The sequence below is a fragment of the Lepidochelys kempii genome, chromosome 1 (genome assembly GCF_965140265.1).
Source record: "Lepidochelys kempii isolate rLepKem1 chromosome 1, rLepKem1.hap2, whole genome shotgun sequence".
In the NCBI taxonomy this organism is placed as follows: Eukaryota; Metazoa; Chordata; order Testudines; family Cheloniidae; genus Lepidochelys; species Lepidochelys kempii.
The window spans coordinates 346,744,113-346,766,195 of NC_133256.1; the positions used below are offsets into that span (position 1 = coordinate 346,744,113).

At 50.7% G+C, this 22,083-nt stretch overlaps 1 protein-coding gene across 4 annotated transcripts in view; it reads right to left on the bottom strand.

Moving 5' to 3' along the window:
• The window catches only part of STRIP2 (striatin interacting protein 2), an 87,156-nt gene that overhangs the window by 52,814 nt on the left and 12,259 nt on the right, over positions 1 to 22,083 (bottom strand). For all 4 annotated transcript variants that reach the window (XM_073328937.1, XM_073328936.1, XM_073328934.1 and 1 more), the window contains exons 3-12: positions 17,098 to 17,172; positions 10,289 to 10,423; positions 8,542 to 8,662; positions 7,963 to 8,031; positions 6,826 to 6,932; positions 6,312 to 6,439; positions 4,718 to 4,903; positions 3,874 to 4,097; positions 2,444 to 2,509; positions 1,214 to 1,277 (exon numbers count right to left, since the gene is read on the bottom strand). In XM_073328937.1, coding sequence (XP_073185038.1) covers positions 1,214 to 1,277; positions 2,444 to 2,509; positions 3,874 to 4,097; positions 4,718 to 4,903; positions 6,312 to 6,439; positions 6,826 to 6,932; positions 7,963 to 8,031; positions 8,542 to 8,662; positions 10,289 to 10,423; positions 17,098 to 17,172 — 1,175 coding nt within the window. The remainder of the gene's footprint in view (positions 1 to 1,213; positions 1,278 to 2,443; positions 2,510 to 3,873; positions 4,098 to 4,717; positions 4,904 to 6,311; positions 6,440 to 6,825; positions 6,933 to 7,962; positions 8,032 to 8,541; positions 8,663 to 10,288; positions 10,424 to 17,097; positions 17,173 to 22,083) is intronic.

Here is a 22,083-nt window from a genome sequence, read left to right on the forward strand (position 1 = left end):
ACAAACTACCCAAACTCCTCCTAGGACAAGCAGAAATCACTTCAACCAGTACTGAAATGCAGCATCCTCTGGAGCACAACCCAGCAAGTGCTTAACAGTGCATAGCAACATCAGTGAAGGAGAAGAGACAAAGTCTGCTGCATCATCCAAATGCAACTGCAGGGCGAGTTTAGTTTGGCCAGCACCGGGGTTAACAACCCTAATGCTTGCAAAAGATTCCAGGGCAGATTTAATGAACTCAGATGGTTAAAACCTATGATTTCATCACTTATTTATATTGTGATAGCAGCCGAAGGCCTCAGTCAGGGACAGACTGTTAACAGAGACCCAGAGGACTGATTAAAAAGGGGTGGGTGGAGAGAGTCTTTCCTTTTAGTTTCCTGTATTTGGTCTTCTTCAGCCAGGTGCTGGAAAGCAATAGGACCTGGGGCACAGGAGCGGATTTATTCTTCCCGGTGGGTGCTGCAACCCTGCCCCCCTGAGGCTCCCCACCCCCACTCTGCCCCTTCCTGCCACGCTCCACCCCCTCCCCTAAGGCCCCACCCTCATTCTGCCTCTACCCGCCCGTGCTCCACCCCTCCCCCAAGGCCCCCTGCCCACCCACTGCTTGCTGCTCTCTCCCCTCCCCCAAGCACCTCCCTCCAGCTGCCAGACAGCTGATCTGGTGGCCCCCCTCAACAGCTGTGGCTGGTGGGTGCTGAGTACCCCCTATTTTTTTCTGGGGGCGCTTGAACTGGGGTATAAGTACAGGGTGTGGGGGCAGGTTCAGGCTTCAGGAGTAATGTGAATTCTATTGGGGAAGCAATCCTAGCCACACAGGATGGGTTAGAGGTCCAAGGGAGAACACCTAGACTCCCCAGTGCAACGAAGTTCAAATCCCCACAGGGTTGACTCAGTTTGTCAGCCTCCCAAGGCAGACAGACAGAGCTGCAAAGTTTGCATGCACAAGACGCTAAGCCAGACATCCCGTCTGCTCGGTGTGCACACTGACGTTCTCTTTTGCATTGGTGATCCTGGCCAAAGATTTCCCCCGCTCCTATGGAATATACTATGCACGAGTTCCCACCCCAGAGGTGGCTGCATCCCAGCACTGCCAGGTATAAGAACCAGTGGCGTTCTAGCAATTCAAGACATTGGACAAGCCATCCCCTATATCAAAATCCCGCAGATCAGAACAACAGCAGATGTTTAAGGCACAGAGCCACTGCATTACCTGCTTTAGAGTCTTCACGCTTTCGTGGATGGGCCGGGGCAACCCTACTAAGGTATCCGTGTCCCTGCAGGAAGGTAAGAAAGAAGATCGGTACAAGCCCAAAAGGGAGATCTGGAACGGACACTTTCCCTTTTGGATTTAGAGCAGAAGGCAGGCAGTCTGCTGTCAGATGAACGAAACCCAGATGTTCCAGAAACTCAATGTCTAAATGCCAAGATCACCCGCCCCTCTTCCCCGCCCCCATCTCCGCTCTGCCAGAGGGGCAGATGCTCCTAGGACATGCGACAAAAGGCACACGGTTTTATGAACTCTGATACTCTGCCCCATGACCACAGCTACACAGAAAGGGAAGGTCGGCAGCCAGTGCTTTCCAGCTCTGCTCCGAAGGGCACAGGTTTGTTCCTGACTCAGAGAGAAAAGCGCTCACTGGATCACCAAACATCCCCCCCTGCAGTATCTGGTTGTTCTCTGAAGGTCTCCCAGGCCACCCACGGCCAGTCCCACGCCTGTAAGATACAACTAGCTCCCAGCTCGTGGATGGCTCAGCAACACCAGGGGTCAGCGCAGGACTTGTCGACTCCCTCCTGCCTCTCACACCGGACCAGACTGAGCCCCAGCCACCTTCGTTGCCACCCAGCTAACGCAGCCAGAATCAGCTGTGGAAGTTTCCAAGGTGGCCTGTGAAAATCTTCTCTCCTGGCAGCCCTTCTGCTGCCACACCAGCAGCTTCCAGCCCCTGCCCACACTGATGCCACAATGTACGCAGGGATTTTTCTGGACTAAGGTATCTGTACCAGCCACAACTCCCACTGCCCCTCCCACTCCCTACACTCCCACCTCCTTACTCTCCTCCCCCTCCCATCAAAAGGCAAATTTATAACGGAATCAATCAGACCTGTGGAATAAGACGACCCGGGCCAGCTATGACCGTGCAAGCAAGGGCTCAGGAAGCATCTGGTTCTCCACACTTGCTCTGTTTTTCATTAGACCGTAAGCTCTTTGGAGCAAGCACTGTCCGTTAGAACATGGTTTTACATTGCAACATGGTTCTGATACAGACTGAAAATGGCCAAGCATCCTCCTAAGCCTTCAGGGTGCCAGCCTCCTCAAGAAAGCCGAGGACTAACACCTCCCAGCAGCAATCGAACGTGGCAATGACAGGAGATCAGGGGACAGACTTTGCTGGCAAAAGCCAAACCAACTCTATTCTCCCAGATGCCCAATACTCACTGTCCGAGGGTGAATCCAATGAATTTGTTCCTACTTGCCTCCAGGAAATGCTCAATGTCCTTCTGTCTGATAGAGTGGCAGGAGAAACAACCAGGGAGAGAGGGGAAAACACACATGTCCTGTCAGTACCAAGTTTGCTTGGACACCGAATACCAGACCCCCTGCATGTAACATCCAGCCCTGGAGTATTGCTTAGTGGAGTCGTTACTGACACCTGGCAAACGGCTGCAATATAAACAAGATGATCGGGATTTATCCTAAACCTCTAGAGCCATTTAACATGTGGGTATGGTTGAGAAAGCGACTCTGTAAAACCAGCCCCTTCTTATCCAACCACTCTGCTCTCTGCAAGTCATCAAGGGCCATCTGCAGTCCACCTTATTGGCCCTACAGGTGTCGAAGAGCAAGTTGGTGCTGTTTTGCCTTGTGCATCCTTCCCTAGAACTGGTAGCTTAACACCATCAGTAGAATTTGTATTACCAGGTGAAGCTGTGAGAGGCAAAACTAACCCAGCTGAATTCCATATTCTATGGGGAATTTGCAACCAAACCAAAAGTCACTTAACATGCAGGGTGAGAGAATAACCGTGGGGCCCTGCAGTATTGCATATGCAGAGATAGAGACATCAGAGCCCCATGGGAAACAGGGTCCTGCCCATTTTAATGAGCAGGGCAGTGAACAGGCCTGGCAGCAGCTTCGTTTAGCCCAGCTGATCAGCTTTAACCCTTGCACTGCTCCCAAACCAGAGAATTACGTGGGCTCCTGCATTTTAAAGTCCAGGTCAAATCCTGGCTCTACTGAAGTCAATGGCGAATCTCGCATTGACTTCAGTCGCGCCAGGATCTCAGCCACTACGCATAACACAACTCATGGATCAGTATCAGCTCTAGAAAGAGGCATGCCCCGCACCCCAGACCTACAACTGATGTTCTCTGAGCTCCCAGATCACAGTGAAGCCACTGGAGGACGCTCACCATCCAGGCAGGTAAAAGACTCACTGTTTATCTGACAAGAGATGATTTCATTAAACAGCTGTCAAGACTAATTCCCTAAGGCCACAACTGGGGATGTACCCAGCTCTGGACTACCAATACTGGCTAGTAACACTGACCTTCATCCCCCATCTGTAAGAAGGAGCAAGCCAAGGGGTCTTGCACATGGAGTACAACAGAACCACCAACCCTACTTCCTGCAACACTTGGGATTTCCATGGTGGCCAGCATCCCCCCGCCATGGACCTGATTTGACCTTACTTGGCTTGTAAAGTCTTGGGAGATCCCAGCCAAAGGTGGTATGAGAAAAGCCAAGTAGGGAAAACAGTGAAGCCTTTTCAGTCCAACAAGTACCAGGCAAACGTTCCACCAGTAATTCATTGCAACTTAAGGGGAGTTGGGGCAGGGGCGGATGACAATGAAACGAGAGGGTTATACCTGACTTTGGGTGCCCATGGAAGCCCTTTGGGGAAGGACACCCGCTCGATGGGCGGGCGCTGAGCTGGCACAGCCTGGATGATCGCTTCCCGTTCCATCAGGTCCAGCTCCCCCTCAATCCCGCTGTCTACATCGTCATTTTCCTCTTCATCCACTCCAGCCTCATCGTTCTTGAAAGGGTCCCTCTCATTATACATGTCCAGGCTGTCTTGCTTCACCAGGGGCTGTCACATGTGGAAACAGAGGAGAAATCAGTGGGGAGGAGGAAGGATTTTACAAACCCTCAGGCTCCACTTCCCTAGGGGGTCAGGAAGCTGCATGGGCTGAATACTGAAGTTTCTCCTGAGCAAGGACTTCCATCATTTTGCCTTGTCTCTTTATTTGGCATCTCAGCCTGGATGAAGCACATCCTCCCTACCTTCAAAATGGAGCCCCTGGCTGCTGGATTTTCTGCCCGCCCCAGAGGAAGTGGCGGAAGGTATCCTGCCCCCTTTGAATCCGATTTGTTTCTGCAAACTTTGGAACTGCTAAGCATAAAGCATCAGCTCAACCAGCTGAACTAGAGGAGAGCCCTGGTTTGCGGTCAGTAGTTCAGTACGTCGTGCTTTGCTCCTCTTAGCTGGGGATTAGATGATTGGGATGCACTCTTGCTTTCTTAATAGGAAAGCAAGCATGCCATCTCCAGGACGTGACCGGTGAACACGCCCACCCCCCACCGCTGCAAACCGGGCGAAGAGAAGGGCACTACTGAATGCAGCCTCTCCTGTTGGATGGAAGTTCCCTTCTGGAGGAATGCCACGCCACGAGCTACATCCCAGGAGCCTCTGCTATCACGAGCTCTCACCCGCCTGCTCCGGTGCCCACGTTTCGACGGCTGCTGGTCCAGGAGTTCGATGGTGTAGGTGGGAGGCGACGCAGCCCGCATGCGGCGCATAACCTGGATGCTGTCCTCCGGGAGAGGCGGCAGGCCCAGCGCCTCCCGCTTCCTCATTTTCATGGCCTGGAGGGCTTCAAATCCCCCCAGGGTGAACTGCGGGCCACCAGGCCAGGTGTAAAAGAGAAAGAAGGGAAAATGAGCCGTGCCTCACCCCCCCCTTCCCGGAAACCAGCAGGGATGTACTCCGCACAGCTCAGCCTTGCCTCTGCAGCCGCTTCCCACACTAGTGCAGCGACACTGCTATTTACACCTGCTCTAGCGTAAGGAGACCTAACTCCAGTGTGTGTGCAAACGCAGGGGAATCACACCCCTAGCTCGCAGAGTAGACGTAGCATCAGCTCCTCTTGTGCTACCCTAAGTAATTCTCCTCTCTCTTTGGGGTTTGCACCCTGCAAAGGGAGGCCTGTGCCCACTCTTAACTGTTGCTGGGCGAAACTAGATCTTCTCTCTCCTAGGAAGATAATCCAGGTGCAGCCATGCAAGATGAGGGCTATTCCCTCCTGGCTCCAAAGCCAAAACTCGCAGCGGGGCCTTTTTCGTTCCCTATCAAGCTACAAACCCACGCCTAATCTGCTGCCCACTACCATCCCCAGTGATCTTTCAACACACTCGAGGAAACTCTCTAGCCAGAGTCATGCAACCCAGACTAGCTGATCTGAACGGTCCCGTCTGGGCCTATAAAATAAATGAGTATTTCTGCTTCCCAGGCAGGCATTTTCCTCTCATTTAATTATGGGTGTTTCCAAACTACTTTCCCATGGACGTTTTTCCACATTCCATTCCATGATGTTATTTCTCATCCAGATTTCTATATGCTGTATTGCCTCCCGCCTCCCCAGCATTTCTACATCCTTTTGGGTAACATGTCACTTACTCCCTCTTCCAGATATTTATGGATGGTATTTAATGAGCCCGGACCTAACAGGAACCCCTGCGGTATCCTACTCCTATCTTTTCCAGCCCATATTTAACTCTCACAAAAATCTTGCATGTATGATTCTTCAACCAGTTTGCTTTCCAAATTATGTTCTTTGTCCCCAAGCCAACCTGAATTCATTTCTCAAGTAAGATTTCCTGAGATGCTATGACAAATGTTTTGCTAATCTCCAAATGTCACATCTGGCACATCCCTTCATCCAGTAACCTTGGAGAGGTTTATACTTTATAAACTCCCAACACAGTCTGTTGCTCATGGGGCGATTGTATGCTAGGCATACACAGATCATTCTTGCTCAGAAGTTTCTGTGTTACAGAAGCTGGTGGTGAAAGTAACTCAACCCAGGAGATCCCCTTGGACCAGTGCAGATTGCTCCCTCTTGTATATTGTCTAGTGCCTTTTTCAATCTAGCATTAAATGTGTTTTAAGTGACGAGGAGACTTCGATGCTGGGACCTCTACAAGGCTGAGTTAATTAGCAAAGGGAGGCCAGGTGGCAGCCTCCCAATATATAACCCCCTCCCCGATTCAGGAGATTCTTGAAAAGCAAAAGAATTGCACCCACCAGAAGCACCTTCCACAGCAGGAGCAGGACCTTCTTCATGGGGAAGTGCGGAGCGTGCCCACTGCAGAACTTGGCCACCATGGTGAAGAGCAACAGAGCAAATGGTTCTTCACTGTGCACAGGAAAACCTGTGAGGGACGGGACCGAAACAAGCTTAGAATAAAGAGAATCTCCCCCGCTTCCCATGCTCTCACCGCTGGAGTGAGTTTATTAGCATGTCATGCAGGCCTTGTCAGGGACATTGTATTCGCTGATGGTGCCAACAGCAACCAGCCCCCAACAATCCCCCCCATCCATCACTAAAGACTCCACAGTCTTAGCCCAAACTTGGCTTGACCTTGGGCTGGTGGAATAAGGGGGATCCCTTTACATTTGATAGTGGTTTGTTCCTTCTGGTTTTACAGCTACTACTCAGAGGCCGTCACAGCACGGGACAGTGGAGTGAGCTGCACCCCCCCAGACATGGTTGCGTGTGAGAGAGAAATGGAGCTTTGGAGGGTGGCCAGCTACTCACTCAGCTCTGTCCTGAAGGTCTCCCGGGAGCTCTTCCACTCAGGTGGGTCGGCCTCCACCTCCACACGGATGTTCTCCACCATCAGGTACATGACACTCAGCAGCACCCTGGAGAGAAGGCATCATGACAGGCAGGTCGCACAGCCACCCACAGTCCATTTCCACTACAGGTCGCCACCCCCCGTAGGATTTGCGGGGGATCCCAGCCTCTCCATTCACCAGCTCCCAATTACTCCTCCTCCCAGGTGTGGTCAGGAGGCCAGCCTGCCCCTTCCACTACTAAGGCTGGTCCAAGAGGAGGAGAAAGTCTGGAAGGAAGGGGGTCTGGGGTTTTCCTGGAACAATCCAGTGACCTTCGCTCTGCCCTAACAGCTAGGCAGCAGTAGAGCATGCAGGCCCTACATTACCATCCAGACTGTTCCACCATCTGCCCCCTGTGCCAGAGTCAGAGCCTGCAGGTCTCAAAGGCTGGACCTTCCATCGCACCGCATTGCAATTACTCGGGGTACAACCAGCAGATGCTTGTGGGACCCGCCGCGTTAGGGTGATGCCCTGGAATGATCCCATGGGGCCAGCAAGGTGACAGAAAGGACGACTAAAATAAACTGCATTTTCTCATCTGAGATACTGCTTCCCCCTTGGATTATGGGTTTACCCACCTGTTCCTGACCCCCCTCAGTTTGATCATCTCTCCCCACATATTCCTTCAACTACAGCATATCCAGGCAACCTTCCCCACAGCAAAGGACTTGCTGCAATCTTCTGGGGAGTCCATCAATGCCCCTTCAAGGCCAAAGAGGGAGTAGGGGCCATAAGACGACTTGAGGTTTCATCCCCTTTCCTCCCAGGAGCTGAATGTGCAGCTGCAGTAGCAAAGCCAGACTCTGCTGGCCCAGAGAGCTGAAGGCACTCGCCTCTCTCTGCAAGGCAACTGATGGGGCCACCAGACACCCTCGCTGAACTTAGCCTGAAGAGCTCTGATGCCTAAAAAATAAGCCTGGGGATTTCCCTGGCACTTTGGCCAAGGCAGCGGACAGACGGACTGGGAGCCCGCTGACCTGACAGCTCACGTCCCACTTAAGGGCGGGTGGGCGGACAGGTTCTAGAATGGAGGACATGGGGTGAAAAGACAGGTTACCTGAGCTCTGTGCTATCTGCTAAGGAGATAGCTGGTTTCCTCAGGGCACTGCTGCAAGCCTGGCTGTTGCTGCAATGAAGAAAGAGGACAACAGGAGTTCGTGGTCAAATCTCCCGTCAGTCAGTTGCTGCTCAGGATGGTGAGAGACTCCACCACTCAGACCAGACAAGGCCACATCTAGGGCCCATTTACACTATGAATAGCCAAAGACTCATAGAAGTGTAGGACTGGAAGGGACTACAGTAGGTCATCTAGTCCAGTCCCCTGCACCCAAGGCAGGACTATGTAATAACTAGACCATTCCTGACAGGTGTTTGTCTAACTTGTTCTTAAAACCTGCCAATGACGGAGATTCCACAGCCTCCTTGGGTCTTTCTACACTAAACCATCTACACTAAATGGTCCTTTCTACATTAAACCATCTCGCTCTCACAGAGTTAACTGCTCTGGTGATTAGACCACCTTTGTTCAACCCTCCCCCCCACTCCACTAGCAAGTAGCCAAAACCAAATGGGGGCATCCCACAGACATATGTGTTATAAAGACGAGAGCAGACCAGAGAATGCTAAACCCTCTCACTCAATCTCCATGTTCAGTAGCTCCAGGAAGGCTGAGAAAGTCCCCATCTGGTACAGCAGGAAGTTATTGTGCCGAGACCAATGTAGGACCTCCGCTTCTATGTCACACTCGCCAAATACACCTGGGAGAACAGAGAGGCCGATGGAGCAAACCATGGGAAGAGAGGCAGCTTTAAGGTGAAGTTAGTGTTGGTGAAAGGTACCAGGCTGGCAGGACTGGAGTACAGGGAACAGGAGCAGCAACCATGCAAGCTTCCTCCATCGCGATATGGAGGGACCACTTATCGGAGTGAGAGGGGAGTTTGGGCTCAGCTTCCCATTCAACCACTGGTTTCTCTCCAATTCTGCAGCCAACATGCTCAGAGTCTAACTGATCACCATATGTGGGGTGGGGAGGGAATTTCCCCCAAGTCAGATTGGCCGTGTGGGGGCGGTTTCGCCTTTCTCTGCAGCAGGGGGTGTGGGTTGCTTGCCAGAATCATCTGGGTATAATGCATTAAATCAATTCCCTGGATTTGGTGCTAGACAACAATCCAGGAGGAACTGCACCGAGAACCAACCCCTAATTCCACCCGTCCACCCTCACAAGACGGCTGATATTAAATAACTGCACAACAATACATCCACGTGCAGGAATCGCCAACGCCCAGTCAAAGAAACCTCCCTCAACAGGGGCAAATGATGAAGGGCAAACACTTCCAGTTTCCATTTCATGTAAGGTTGGTCATGATTTGGGAGGAGGGGAAGAGAAATTAACTCAGAAAGTGAGGGTCTCATAGTGCCGAAGATCAGCCTGACAATATCCAATTACTCCCTGGCTGACCTGCACAACATGAAGAAGGAAGAACAGAAGGAAACACAGGAAGGAAGGAAGTGGCGGGGGGGGGGGGGGGAGAGAAGCCAAGTGTGGGGGAAAGGGAGATGCTTAGTGAGGAACCACCCAGCTGGGCACTGAGGGACCCTGCTGTAAATTGAGATCATAAAGGGTCTCCTATGGGACTCTTTTCAAGCAGACCAAGCAGCCTGCAGGTGATAACTTAGTCCCTGCTGACCTGGACTGGATTTATTCCAGCAAACTCCACACTAGGCATTTCTAATGCCCAATTACTGCAGAACCTAGGTGCCGAGTACCTGGCAGCATCCAGATCTAGACATCTAAGTCTTCAATTTCTATTCCCAATCCCATGAACCATTCAGTCTCCTGAGATTTATTTCTTAACTATGACATTAGCACTGCCTCTGGATGCACAACAGCCTTCGGCGGACACTAGCATACCACGGTGACAGGCAATGCAGAAATACCGTAAACGCTTGTGTAAATGAAGATGCTATTTGCATCCAGCTGGGGTGAAATCTACCCCGTATTAGCCGGCCACACACTAAAGTGTCTGCGTGGCCCCTGCTGTCATGCACTCAGTTTCCTGGTGTACTTTGATCTATCCCATCTCAAAGTGGGACAGATCAAAGCACACCTAGGAACTTTTAGCATCCAGTAGCCGGTTCCACACAGACACAGCGTGTGGCAGGCAAGCACCAGGCAGATTTTCACCCCAGCTTGACGAGAACTAAGTGTTCGTTTAAACAAGCCCTTAGACAACGCAGGGCTTCGAGAGTCAACCCATCGAGCACGGGGAGCAAACAATTCCTCCTCGCCTTAGGAGCAAACCCCATGCAACCAACCTTTCCGAGTAAACCCACAGCACAAATGCCACCTGGCGCGGTGCCGTCTGCTGGGCGCAGGCAGTTACCTTGTGCCAAATAAAGGACAGCTCGTGCTGCTTTCAGCCTCTTGTCCCTGTTGACCACCTCCAGCCCGTCCAGCAACCGCATCACATAGGCCTTCTGCTGAGCCAGGTCCAGCTCCAGCCATCTCTTGCCCTGAACTGGAAACAAGAGATGAGAATGAGCCAGGATCTTGGCCCCGCAGTGGTCTGGTCCCTTTTCCTTCAGGGATCCTGTTCCAGCCTCTTTCAGATACTACAGGGTTGGGTGTCAAAGCAGATGGAAGGAAGCCAAGTGGAATAGTGTCCAGTATCACTGGCATGCTGGAGACGCACACGGACTTTTCTGGGCACTAGACCAGTTTTCAGCACCCTCCTTCCTATGGATGACATTGTCAGGGAGGCCACTTGTCTGGTTTTAAGCCAGCCAGTCCTCTTTTGTCCCCTGTCCAGTACAGAGACTAAACCAGACGTGGTTTTGTCCGGTATCATGAATAAGGGACACCATTTTGAAGTTCCCACCACTCCACCTCCCCGCCGGCATGATCTCACGTGCTGACGGAACGGCATGCTCTTCAAAATGGCTGCCTCTGGGCAGCACCCCCTTATGCACAGCGTGTGTGTGAGGTCACGCTAGCAGGGACAGGCCCACGCCGCTCCCATAGTACAGGCATGTCCGGTGTTCTGGGGATGGGGCAGCGGCCACCCTACATACTGTTCCTGTTGGACACAGCCAACTCATGGGACACTGGGAAATAGTCCAGCCAGGCCGAGTCCACCATTGCTCTCGAGATCCCTCACTTCACTCATCGTGTAGGGGACCCAAGGCTGCAGGATCGTCAGCTGCCAAGCACACGCGTATGTCACAGAACCCGTCAGCATTATCTAAAAGCAGCCCTGGACGAGCCCTCTGCAGGCAGCAGCAGTTCTGGGGTTTCAGGCATTAGCAGGCTCTCAGTCACTAGCCAGTGGGAAAGCACTAATGATGTGCGTCAGGCTTCTGTTCCCGACTGCCCCGACTCATTGTGTAACCGCGGGCAATTCGCTCGCTAGCTCTGTGCATCTGTCCCCCAGCTCTGCGAAATGGAGACGATACAGACCCATGTCGGCGGGGGAGCAGTGAGAATTCACGTCCGAACAACGAGGGGATCCTTAGAGATGCTGGGATCTTCTGTAGAGACAAAGATCCTGGAACGCTCCTCACGGACGAGAGCAGCGCACACTTCTCTTTGTTTCGTCTGCTCTGTTACAACCTTTAGTATTTATATCCCCCCATTACCAGAGTACCTGAGCCCCTCGCAATCTTTAGTGCAGTCTACACTAGGAGTTGAGGTAGAATTTAGCAGCATTAAATCCATTTAACCTAGCACCCGTCCACATGATGAAGCCCTTTTTTTCGACTTATATGGCTCTTAAAATCGATTTCCTTACTCCACCCCTGACAAGGGGATTAGCGCTGAAATCGGCCTTGCGGGGTTGAATTTGGGGTAGTGTGGACGCAATTAGACGGTATTGGCCTCCGGGAGCTATCCCAGAGTGCTCAATTGTGATCGCCTTGGACAGCGCTCTCAACTCAGATGCACTGGCCATGTAGACAGGAAAAGGCCCGCGAACTTTTGAAGTTCAATTTCCTGTTTGGCCAGCGTGGCAAGCTGCAGGTGAGTGCAGAGCTCATCAGCAGAGGTGACCATGATGGAGTCCCAGAATCCCAAAAGAACTCCAACATGGACCGAACAGGAGGTACAGGATCTGATCGCTGTACGGGGAGAGGAATCCATGCTATCAGAACTCCGTTACAGTTTTTGAAATGCCAGAACATTTGTCAAAATCTCCCAGGGCATGAAGGACAGAGGCCATAACAGGGACCCGAAGCAGTTCTGCGTGAAACTTAAGGAGCTGATGCAAGCCTACCAGAAAACCAGAGAGGCAAACGGCCACTCCGGGTCAGAGCCCCAAACATACCACTTCTATGATGAGCTGCATGCCATTTTAGGGGGTTCAGCCACCACTACCCCAGCCATATTATTTGACTCCTTCAATGGAGATGGAGGCAACACGGAATCAGGTTTTGGGGATGAGGAAGATGATGATGAAGTTGTAGATAGTTCACAGCAAGCAAGCAGAGAAACCGGTTTTCCAGACAGCCAGGAACTGTTTCTCACCCTGGACCTGGAGCCAGTACCCCCCAAACCCACCTAAGGCTGCCTCCCGGACCCGCCAGGCAGAGAAGGGACCTCTGGTGAGTGTACCTTTTAAAATAGTATACATGGTTTAAAAGCAAGCATGTTTAATGATTAATTTGCCCTGGCATTTGTGGCTCTTTCCCAAAGCCTTTGCAAAAGGTTTCCGGGGAGGGCAGCCTTATTCCGTTCACCCTGGTAGGACACTTTACCACACCAGGCCAGTAGCACGTACTCGGGAATCATTGTAGAACAAAGCATTGCAGTGTATGTTTGCTGGCATTCAAACAACATCCATTCTTTATCTCTCTGTGTTATCCTCACGAGAGTGATAACATTCATGGTCACCTGGTTGAAACAGGGTGCTTTTCTTAAGGGGACATTCAGAGGTGCCCGTTCCTGCTGGGCTGTTTGCCTGTGGCTGAACAGAAATGTTCCCCGCTGTTAGCCACGGGGAGGGGGGAGGCAAAATGCGACCTTGGAATGAAAGCACGTGCTATGTATGTAATGTTAACAGCAAGGTTTACCGTGAAAGAGTGTACCCATAGTTCTATAAAATGTATCTTTTTAAATACCACTGTCCCTTTTTTTCCCCCTCCACCAGCTGCATGTGTTTCAAGGATCACAGGATCTTCTCCTTCCCAGAGGCTAGTGAAGATTAGAAGGCGAAAAAAATGCACTCGTGATGAAATGTTCTCTGAGCTCATGCTGTCCTCCCACACTGGCAGAGCACAGACGAATGCGTGGAGGCAGACAATGTCAGAGTGCAGGAAAGCACAAAATGACTGGGAGGAGAGGTGGCAGGCTGAAGAGAGGGCTGAAACTGAAAGGTGGCGGCAGCATGATGAGAGGAGGCAGGATTCAATGCTGAGGCTGCTGGAGGACCAAACTAATACGCTCCAGCGTATGGTTGAGCTGCAGGAAAAGCGGCTGGAGCACAGGCCGCCGCTACAGCCCCTGTGTAACCAACCACCCTCCTCACGCAGATGCCTAAGAATGCGGTGGGGGGGCCTCCGCCACCCAGCCACTCCACCCCAGAGGATTGCCCAAGCAACAGAAGGCTGGCATTCAATAAGTTTTAAAGTACTGTGTGGCCTTGTCCTTCCCTCCTCCACCACCCCTCCCGGGCTACCTTGGCAGTTATCCCCCTATTTGTGTGATCAATTAATAAAGAATGCATGAATGTGAAGCAACAATGACTTTATTGCCTCTGCAAGCGGTGATCGAAGGGAGATGGGGAGGGTGGTTAGCTTACAGGGAAGTAGAGTGAAGCAGGGGGTTTCATCAAGGAGAAATAAACAGAACTCTCACACCGTAGCATGAAACTGGTTTTCGAAGCTTCTCTGATGCGCACCGCGCCCTCCTGTGCTCTTCTAACCACCCCGGTGTCTGGCTGCACGTAACCAGCAGCCAGGCGATTTGTCTCAACCTCCCACCCCACCATAAACGTCCTCCCCTTACTCTCAGATATTGTGGAGCGCACAGCAAGCACTAATAACAGTGGGAATATTCGCAAAAAGAAAAAGGAGTACTTGTGGCACCTTAGAGACTAACCAATTTATTTGAGCATGACCTTTCGTCGCTGAGGTCTAACTGAGTCAGTAAACTGCGCCAGCGCGCTTTTAAACATCCAAATGCACATTCTACCATCATTCTACACTTGCTCAGCCTGTAGTTGAACAGCTCCTGACTACTGTCCAGGCTGCCTGTGTACGGCTTCATGAGCCATGGCATTAAGGGGTGGGCTGGGTCCCCAAGGATAACTATAGGCATTTCAACATCCCCAACAGTTATTTTCTGGTCTGGGAATAAAGTCCCTTCCTGCAGCTTTTGAAACAGACTAGAGTTCCTGAAGACGCGAGCGTCATGTACCTTTCCCAGCAATCCCATGTTGATGTTGATGAAACGTCCCTTGTGATCCACCAGTGCTTGCAGCACCACTGAAAAGTACCCCTTGCGGTTTATGTACTTGCCGGCTTGGTGCTCCGGTCCCAAGATAGGGATATGGGTTCCGTCTATCGCCCCACCACAGTTAGGGAATCTCATTGCAGCAAAGCCATCCACTATGACCTGCACATTTCCCAAGGTCACTACCCTTGATATCAGCAGATCTTCGATTGCGTTGGCTACTTGCATCACAGCAGCCCCCATAGTAGATTTGCCCACTGCAAATTGATTCCCAACTGATCAGTAGCTGTCTGGCGTTGCAAGCTTCCACAGGGCTATTCTCCTCTTGGTATTCATGCGCTTCAGGACAGGGGAAAGCAAGTCAAAGTTCCATGAAAATGCCCTTACACATGTGAAAGTTTCTAGAATCTGGATTGAAAGAATCGTCCCAGACCCACAACACTATGCGGTCCCATCAGTCTGTGCTTGTTTCCCGGGCCCAGAATTGGCGTTCCACAGCATGAACCTGCCCCATTAGCACCATGATGCCCGCATTGCCAGGGCCCGTACTTTGAGAGAAGTTTCTGTCCATGTCCTCATCACTCTCGTCACCACGCTGACGTCGCCTACTTGCCCGGTTTCGCTTTGGCATGTTCTGGTGCTGCATATACTGCTGGATAATGTACGTGGTGTTTAATGTGCTCCTAATTGCCGAAGTGATCTGAGCGGGCTCCATGCTTGCCATGGTATGGCGTCTGCACAGAAAAAAGGCACGGAACGATTGTCTGCCGTTGCTCAGACAAAAGGAGGGGCGACTGACGACATAGCTTACAGGGTTGGCTTACAGGGAATTAAAATTAACAAAGGGGATGGCTTGACATCAAGGAGAAACAAACAACTGTCACACAGAATGGCCCCCTCAAGGATTGAACTCAAAACCTTGGGTTTAGCAGGCCAATGCTACAACACACTAAGCTATCCCTCCCTCTGGTATTTCAGGGAGGACTTGGGGGGGGAGGGAGGAGCAAATGAATACCAAAGAAATCTGGTTCATTTCTTGTTTTGATCTACTCCATCTATCTTTTACATCTTTGTCTGGCAGCAGATGGATCAGAAGGACTGCAAGCCATCCACATCTCCTGGCTGCTCAACAGAAGATGGTGCAATAGGACTGCCTGCAGGACTAAAGAGAATGACCTGGTTGAGTCACTCCTAATTTAGTCCCTGCACCCATATCTGCCCAGGCGCTCCTGACCGACCTTACCGAGGCAGCCGGGAGCATCTCGGACATGAGGAGGATGGTTTTCAGGCCTATTGCACCGTCTGCTGCCACAAGGCAATGGGTTGCTGCTGCTGTGTAGCAATGCAGTACCGCATCTGCCAGCGCCCAGGAGACATACGGTGACAGTGAGCTGAGCAGGCTCCATGCTTGCCGTGGTATGGCGTCTGCACAGATAACCAGGAAAAAAAAAAGGCGCAAAACAATTGTCTGCTGTTGCTTTCACAGAGGGAGGAAGGGAGGACCTGACGACGACATGTACCCAGAACCACTCGCGACAATGTTTTTTGCCCCATCAGGCATTGGGATCTCAACCCAGAATTCCAATGGGCAGCGGAGACTGCGGGAACTGTGGGATAGCTACCCACAGTGCAGCGCTCCGGAAGTCGACGCTAGCCTTGGTATTGTGGAAGCACTCTGCCGAGTTAATGCACTTAGAGCATTTTGCGTGGGGGGGCACACAATTGACTATATAAAAACGATTTCTAAACAAACGACTTCTATAAATTCGACCTAATTTCGTAGTATAGACATACCCAAACTTATTTGATCGGGCCCCTCTGTGTCTGGAGTCGTTTAGGGGCCCCAGCCCCACAAGTATATATACTGCCACTGTGCTCTGATGGCAGACGGGAGAGCAGCGGCTGCTGGCCGGGTGCCCAGCTCTGACGGCAGGGCTGCGCCAACAGCAGCACAGAAATAAGGATGGCAACGTGAAAGGGGAGGGGAGACTCCCTGGAAGTGGCCAGCATGACCCTGCAACTCCTAACCTAGGTGGAGGGGCCAAGGGACTCTGCGCGCTGTCCCTGCTTGCAGGCACTGCCCCCTGCAGAGCCGGAGCTTGGCAGGAGCTGCACACAGAGCCCCCACCGGCCTTCCCTCCCTCTAGGAGCTGCAGGGACACATGAAGCCAGGTAGGGAGCCTACCAGCCCCACCGTTCCCCAGCCCCCCAGTGCCAGCCGGGGTTCTGGGCAGCATGCTGCCACCCACCCCCACCTCCAGTGCGGGTCCTGGGCCACCCCCCAACACCCTGCTGTGCTCCCAGACTGCCCCACCCCATAGAGCACCTGCAGACCTGGCCCAAGTTTTAGTTATGGGTAAATAGTACAAGTCATGGTCAGGTCACGGGCAGTGAATTTTTGTTTACTGCCCATGACCTTTACTAAAAATACCTGTGACTAAATCATAGCCTTAGTTATTGTGACATCTGATGAACTTCTGCTGATTCCTTACAGCTGGGCTCACACGGAAAGTCATTTTGTAGGCCCAATTCTCACAACCCCACCTCAAACCCTGAGTCAGCCCAGATACCGAAGGCGCAGTATACGGATCCAGATCCTGCAAAACTTAATTGGCACAAGTACCACTTCTCCCATCTGGGCAGTACCACTGAGGTCTGTTCACCCAGGTAAGGGCTCCTCATGAGGACAGGTTTGCAGGGTTGGGACCCGTCTTGCCACATGAGATGCAATAGTCTGGACCAGGATACCTTGAGTTTGAAAATCCTCTTCAAAGCACTTCCTATTGATGGTGAACTCCAGCTCCTCCGTGTAGCTGTACAGTTCTATTGGGGAAGACAACAGGAATTAGAGACAGATAGCCCCACTTACCAGTTCCAGTGCCTGAGTTCTCAAAGGGGCACCTCAGGGCCGATCTACTCATTTGAGCAAACACATGGAAACTGGATGCCTAAATTAACTAGATTGAGGACAGCCTGGCCTAGTGAAAAGCCCTGGACTGAGACTCAGGAGACCTTAGGTTCTATTCCAAGCTCTGCTCCTGACCTGTGGGGTGCCCTTAGGCATGTCAGGTCCCCATTCTAAGCCTGTTTCCCAATCTGTAACATATGGATAATGATCCTGACCTCTTCTATAAAGCACTTTGAGATCCATGGATGAAAAGTGCTATAGAAGAGCGAGGTATTATTATTAATAGGCTTTTCTACCACCACCAAGTGCCTCACAAGAATTAATGTACCTTAACTACACCTCTGTGAAGTAAGGAAGTATTATCCCCATTTTACAGACGGGAAATGGAAGGACAGAAATGTGCCTTTCCCCAAGGACAGAGTCTGTGGAAGAACCAGGAACAGAATCCAGATCTCCAGATTCTCAGACCAGATCCTTAATTACATGCACATCCTTCCTCTCTCACTTTGGTGCCCAAGTTTCAAAATCATACTCTCACTGTAAATGAAAAAAATGCAGCCAGGGTGAGGATGAAACATGGTGGGTGGGTTTAGGTAGCTCTGACTGAGCCTAGAAAATACTCTGTTCACTTTAATGTCACGCTATTAAAGTGGGGGATCCATAATTATTGCTAAGCTACAAAATAATACAACACACATAAGCAAAGACTCACTGAATGTGTGTTACCAGCACCACTGCCGTTTGCTATAACGGCATTTTTAAAATCTAATTGACATAACACCATTTATGCCACTTGTTTACTTTTTTGCATTTCCCCATTTCTAGTCAATTGCATCCCCAAGTTCTCTGGCACTAGCCAATGGGAATTGCTGGCACTGCGGGGAATGTTTCCTCGGGATTATTTTTGAAGTTGTTTCTATTGCCGCTGAGTTTTGTAGCGAAAGGGGTCACAAAAGTCTGGGGATAGATACAAATAATTATGATTTATCTTACAATACGAATGTGGATCAGAACCCCCATTGTGCAGGGTACTGAAACTGAGTGTGTCACGACTGGGATGTGGGCAATCGGGCAGGCCTAGTGGCTGCAGCAGGCATCAGAAGTCAAGCTAGTGGTCAGAGACAGCGTCAGGAATCAGCAGACTAGTCACAGAAGAGGAGTCAAGCCAGGAGTTAGAGCCAAAGTCCGAAGTAGGGAACAAGAGTGGGGTCTGTTCTAGCACCAGGCCAGGTACCGGCAGGCTGCAGAGACAGCTTCCTGGAACTCCTTCTGTGCCTAAATAATGCGCCTGGAGCAATCAGAGGTCACAGGGCTGCTGCCACTGGGTATTTGGTGAGAGGCATGTCCTGTGTTGCTTATTCCCTATGATTTATAGTGCACGCTATGCCCTGGCTGCCAAGTGACAGGGTGGAAGTGTTCATCACCTGAAGCCCTACAGACCCAGGTTCTACTCGGCTGGACCCTTAGAGGTCGAGACAATCCCTGCTTTAAGGAACTTACAGTGTACATTAAAACCAAGTAACTCGGGCCTTGTCTACACCACACAGTCAGCATTCATCGACAAAACAGCGGAGACAGACATACTGCAACACTCCTCCCGCTGATTTAACTCTCCTGCTACGCCAACAAAATAAAGCCACCTTGACGAAAGGCATGGAGCATTCTGCGATAAAGTTAGATCAACGCAGTCTCAGGGTAGACACTGCGCTTGGTTAGGTCGCTGTAAATGGCCTCCAAGAGGTGTCCCACAATGCCCAACCTGTATTTGGTGTCAAATTTGACCAACAATCTCCTTCTACAGGAAAACCCAATATGAACTGCAGGAGGTGGGTACTTCTATCTATAATTTATGACACTACAAGAGCGAAGGCAACCCTTTCACAGACTTTGTCCTACGGACAAACTCTGATGTTGCACCAGCGCATCCCAACCCACTATCACTTTTGCACCAAACCATCAAGTTGCGATGTGGCAGAATGACATTTCATGGGCTCCAAAAGCCATTTGGTACTGCAAGTGCTTGAGAAGCTGAACTTCCCCTCTGGAAAAAATCGAGATGGTCTTGATTCCTGATATTCACGAGATAAGGGTGAAAACTCCAGGAATGTCAAGTAATCGGTGCTCATTTAAATGGGGGTTTGGGATCACACAAAGGATAGCCAGGAGAACTACTTTCTCCTCTCTCCAGCGGTGGAAGGACACCTCACTGAGGAAATGTGCTGCAACCCCCTCCGCACCAGCAGATCCTCTGCTTAGAAGTGCAGAGCTAAAAATAGTGACCCCTTTACAGTTTGCTGGCAGGAATATGCTCAAGACCCCCTGACAATTACACTGCAGAAATAGCCTGAGTCATTCCACTTGTAAGAACACAGGGCCCAACCTGTGCTTAACTTCCTCCCCACCCAGCTTATCCTGACCACAAAGCAGGACACGGTGCAGCGACGAAGGGGAACAACTGAGTAACTCTCACAGTAAAGTAATTCCCGCCCTGGAAACAAACACCAAATGACTCACCCCTCCCGCGACTGGTTACCAGTCGCCCTGAGGATTATGCTGAGCACCCTGCCAGCTCTGCTTGGAGTTTGGAACGCGGGTGTGATGAAGCCACTGAGTGAAACACTGATATGAAACACCGATACACTAGGAGTCTGCGTGGTCTAGTCATAGGAGCACAGAATGTGACTCAGAGCTTAGGTTCAGCTCAGACACCCAACAAGAGGGGGACTAGGAACGGGACAGGAAGCCTTTCACTTTTCAGCCCAAGTTGACTGATCAAAAGTTGTTACCAGCTGATGGCTATTCGGTAGCCTATGGAAGTGAGCTGATGAGTTTCGCGGTCTAGATCCCAATCACTGTCCTCAGCATCTTTTGGTTGACGGGCCCAGGGGTCAGTAGGAAATGACTTTGATGAGATCTTTCTGAGCAGGCAGGGTGGGTACCTATTTGAGAGGGACGGTGCAGAGAGGTTTCCACTACCTGTGCTGTACTCTGACTCCCTGAGCTGCTCCAGTTCTTGGAGAGTACTTCGGAGCAGTCCTCTGAAGCTATCCTGAGACCTTTTTCCTGACACCTTACTCCCCGGCAGGGAAGTGACCGGGCATCGGGGATCTGCTATTAATTACTCAATACCATCTCCGATTCTAGGTAATTATTTGGGATGTCTTCAACCTACTGCTTATGTCTGTGTGTGCTTAAATCTAATAAATTGTAGTTTTAGATAAAGTGCTTACCTGTATTAAAGTTTCATCAGACAGAATTGCTGTGTTCCCACTGATTTACTCCTGACAGTGCATGGAGTGAAACAGTGAAGTTACCACTGCTTTGGGTTTTGAAAGCCCTCGGTAACACCCCCTCTCCAGTGTTTAAGGACAGAGCTAATTAGACTCAACTACGGTATTGCTACACTACAAGGCTTTTAACAACACGCAGTGTAGCTAAAAGGCACGCACCGTAGCTGCTGTTTGTCGGCAGGAGCGAGCTCTCCCGCAGACAAAAAATTTCCACCCCCCACGAGCGGCAGCGGCCTTGTCGACAGGAGAGTGCTCTTCACACCAGCGCTTTTCATCTGTAAAATTTTGTCGTTCGGGGTGTGTGTTTTTTTAACACCCTGAATGACAAAAGCTTTGCTGATGAAGTGACGGCATAGACAAAGCCTGACTGTCATTGTTTCTGTTCAGTGATTAGCAGAGGTGAATTGCTGCTAAGCAGGTCTAGGGGCATAGCTAAATCACAAAAGATCTGGGTTAAGCAGCGGAACCTCAGAACAGGGCAGAAGTGTCAGTGGGTGTCCAACAGTGGCAGCCCGTGACCAGCAGCGGCAGTGAACAGCCAGCTGTAGACGTGCACATCGACCATGGAGACACGGCTCAACACCCGCTCCCAGAGGCGGAAGGTGAATCCTTGCGAACATACCTCTGAACTCTGGGTCTTTGCTAACCAAACAGCCAGCTGTGAGCTGGGCGCACAGGAGCGGGGAGTGATGTGTTAAAGGGACATTTGTTCATCAGACTTTCCCACTGCAAGGTGGGAAACTGAGGCAAAGACCCTGCCCAGGACACTGTACAGTGAGGTGCCTGCTTACGGTTACATGATTTGAATGTGGTTGTGGTGTTTTCCCAAACTAATACTTGGTTCCCTTTCCCTTTTATTAAAAAGTTCTCTTTTGTTACACAGACTCGGTGCTTGCAAGAGGGGAAGTACTGCCTCTTGGAGGCGCCCAGGGTGGTGGTCAATTTTTGCAGATTACTGGCTGGGGGCTCAAGCTGCTTCTGTTTTGCAGTGTTAAGAGGAACCCCGAGATGTTGAACTGGGCTCTCGCTGCTGCTGACTCCACCTGGCAGAAAGGTTACGTACCAAATAAACAAGAAGCAGCGATTGTAACGTTTATCGCAACTTTTAGGATTTTGAAAAAAATTCTCATGTACGAGAAGAACAAAGAACGTGCAGGGCTCTTAGCATGCACAAAATCAAGAAAACAAGGCCACAAATGGGTCCTCAGTAATCTCCGAGGGGTGCTTGAAGGATTAACTAGCTATGGTGTGCAAAGCCCTTTAGACAGATAAAAAGCAGGAGGTTTAAACATGAAGAGCAGTCTCCTTAATTATCATCATCATGCTACTGATATTCGTCCTGCTATTGCCATTCAAAACTATAATCTGAACAAAACAGGAAGCAGAATCCACTGACACGTAAATACTTCTGGCAGAATTTGATTAAAAAAATAATAATTTCATCAGATAATATGACACTTCATCAGACACTTATTTTTAAGATTTTTTTTTAAAAAAAAATAAATTTTCACAGTTGTGCAAAATTCAGGGGTTTAA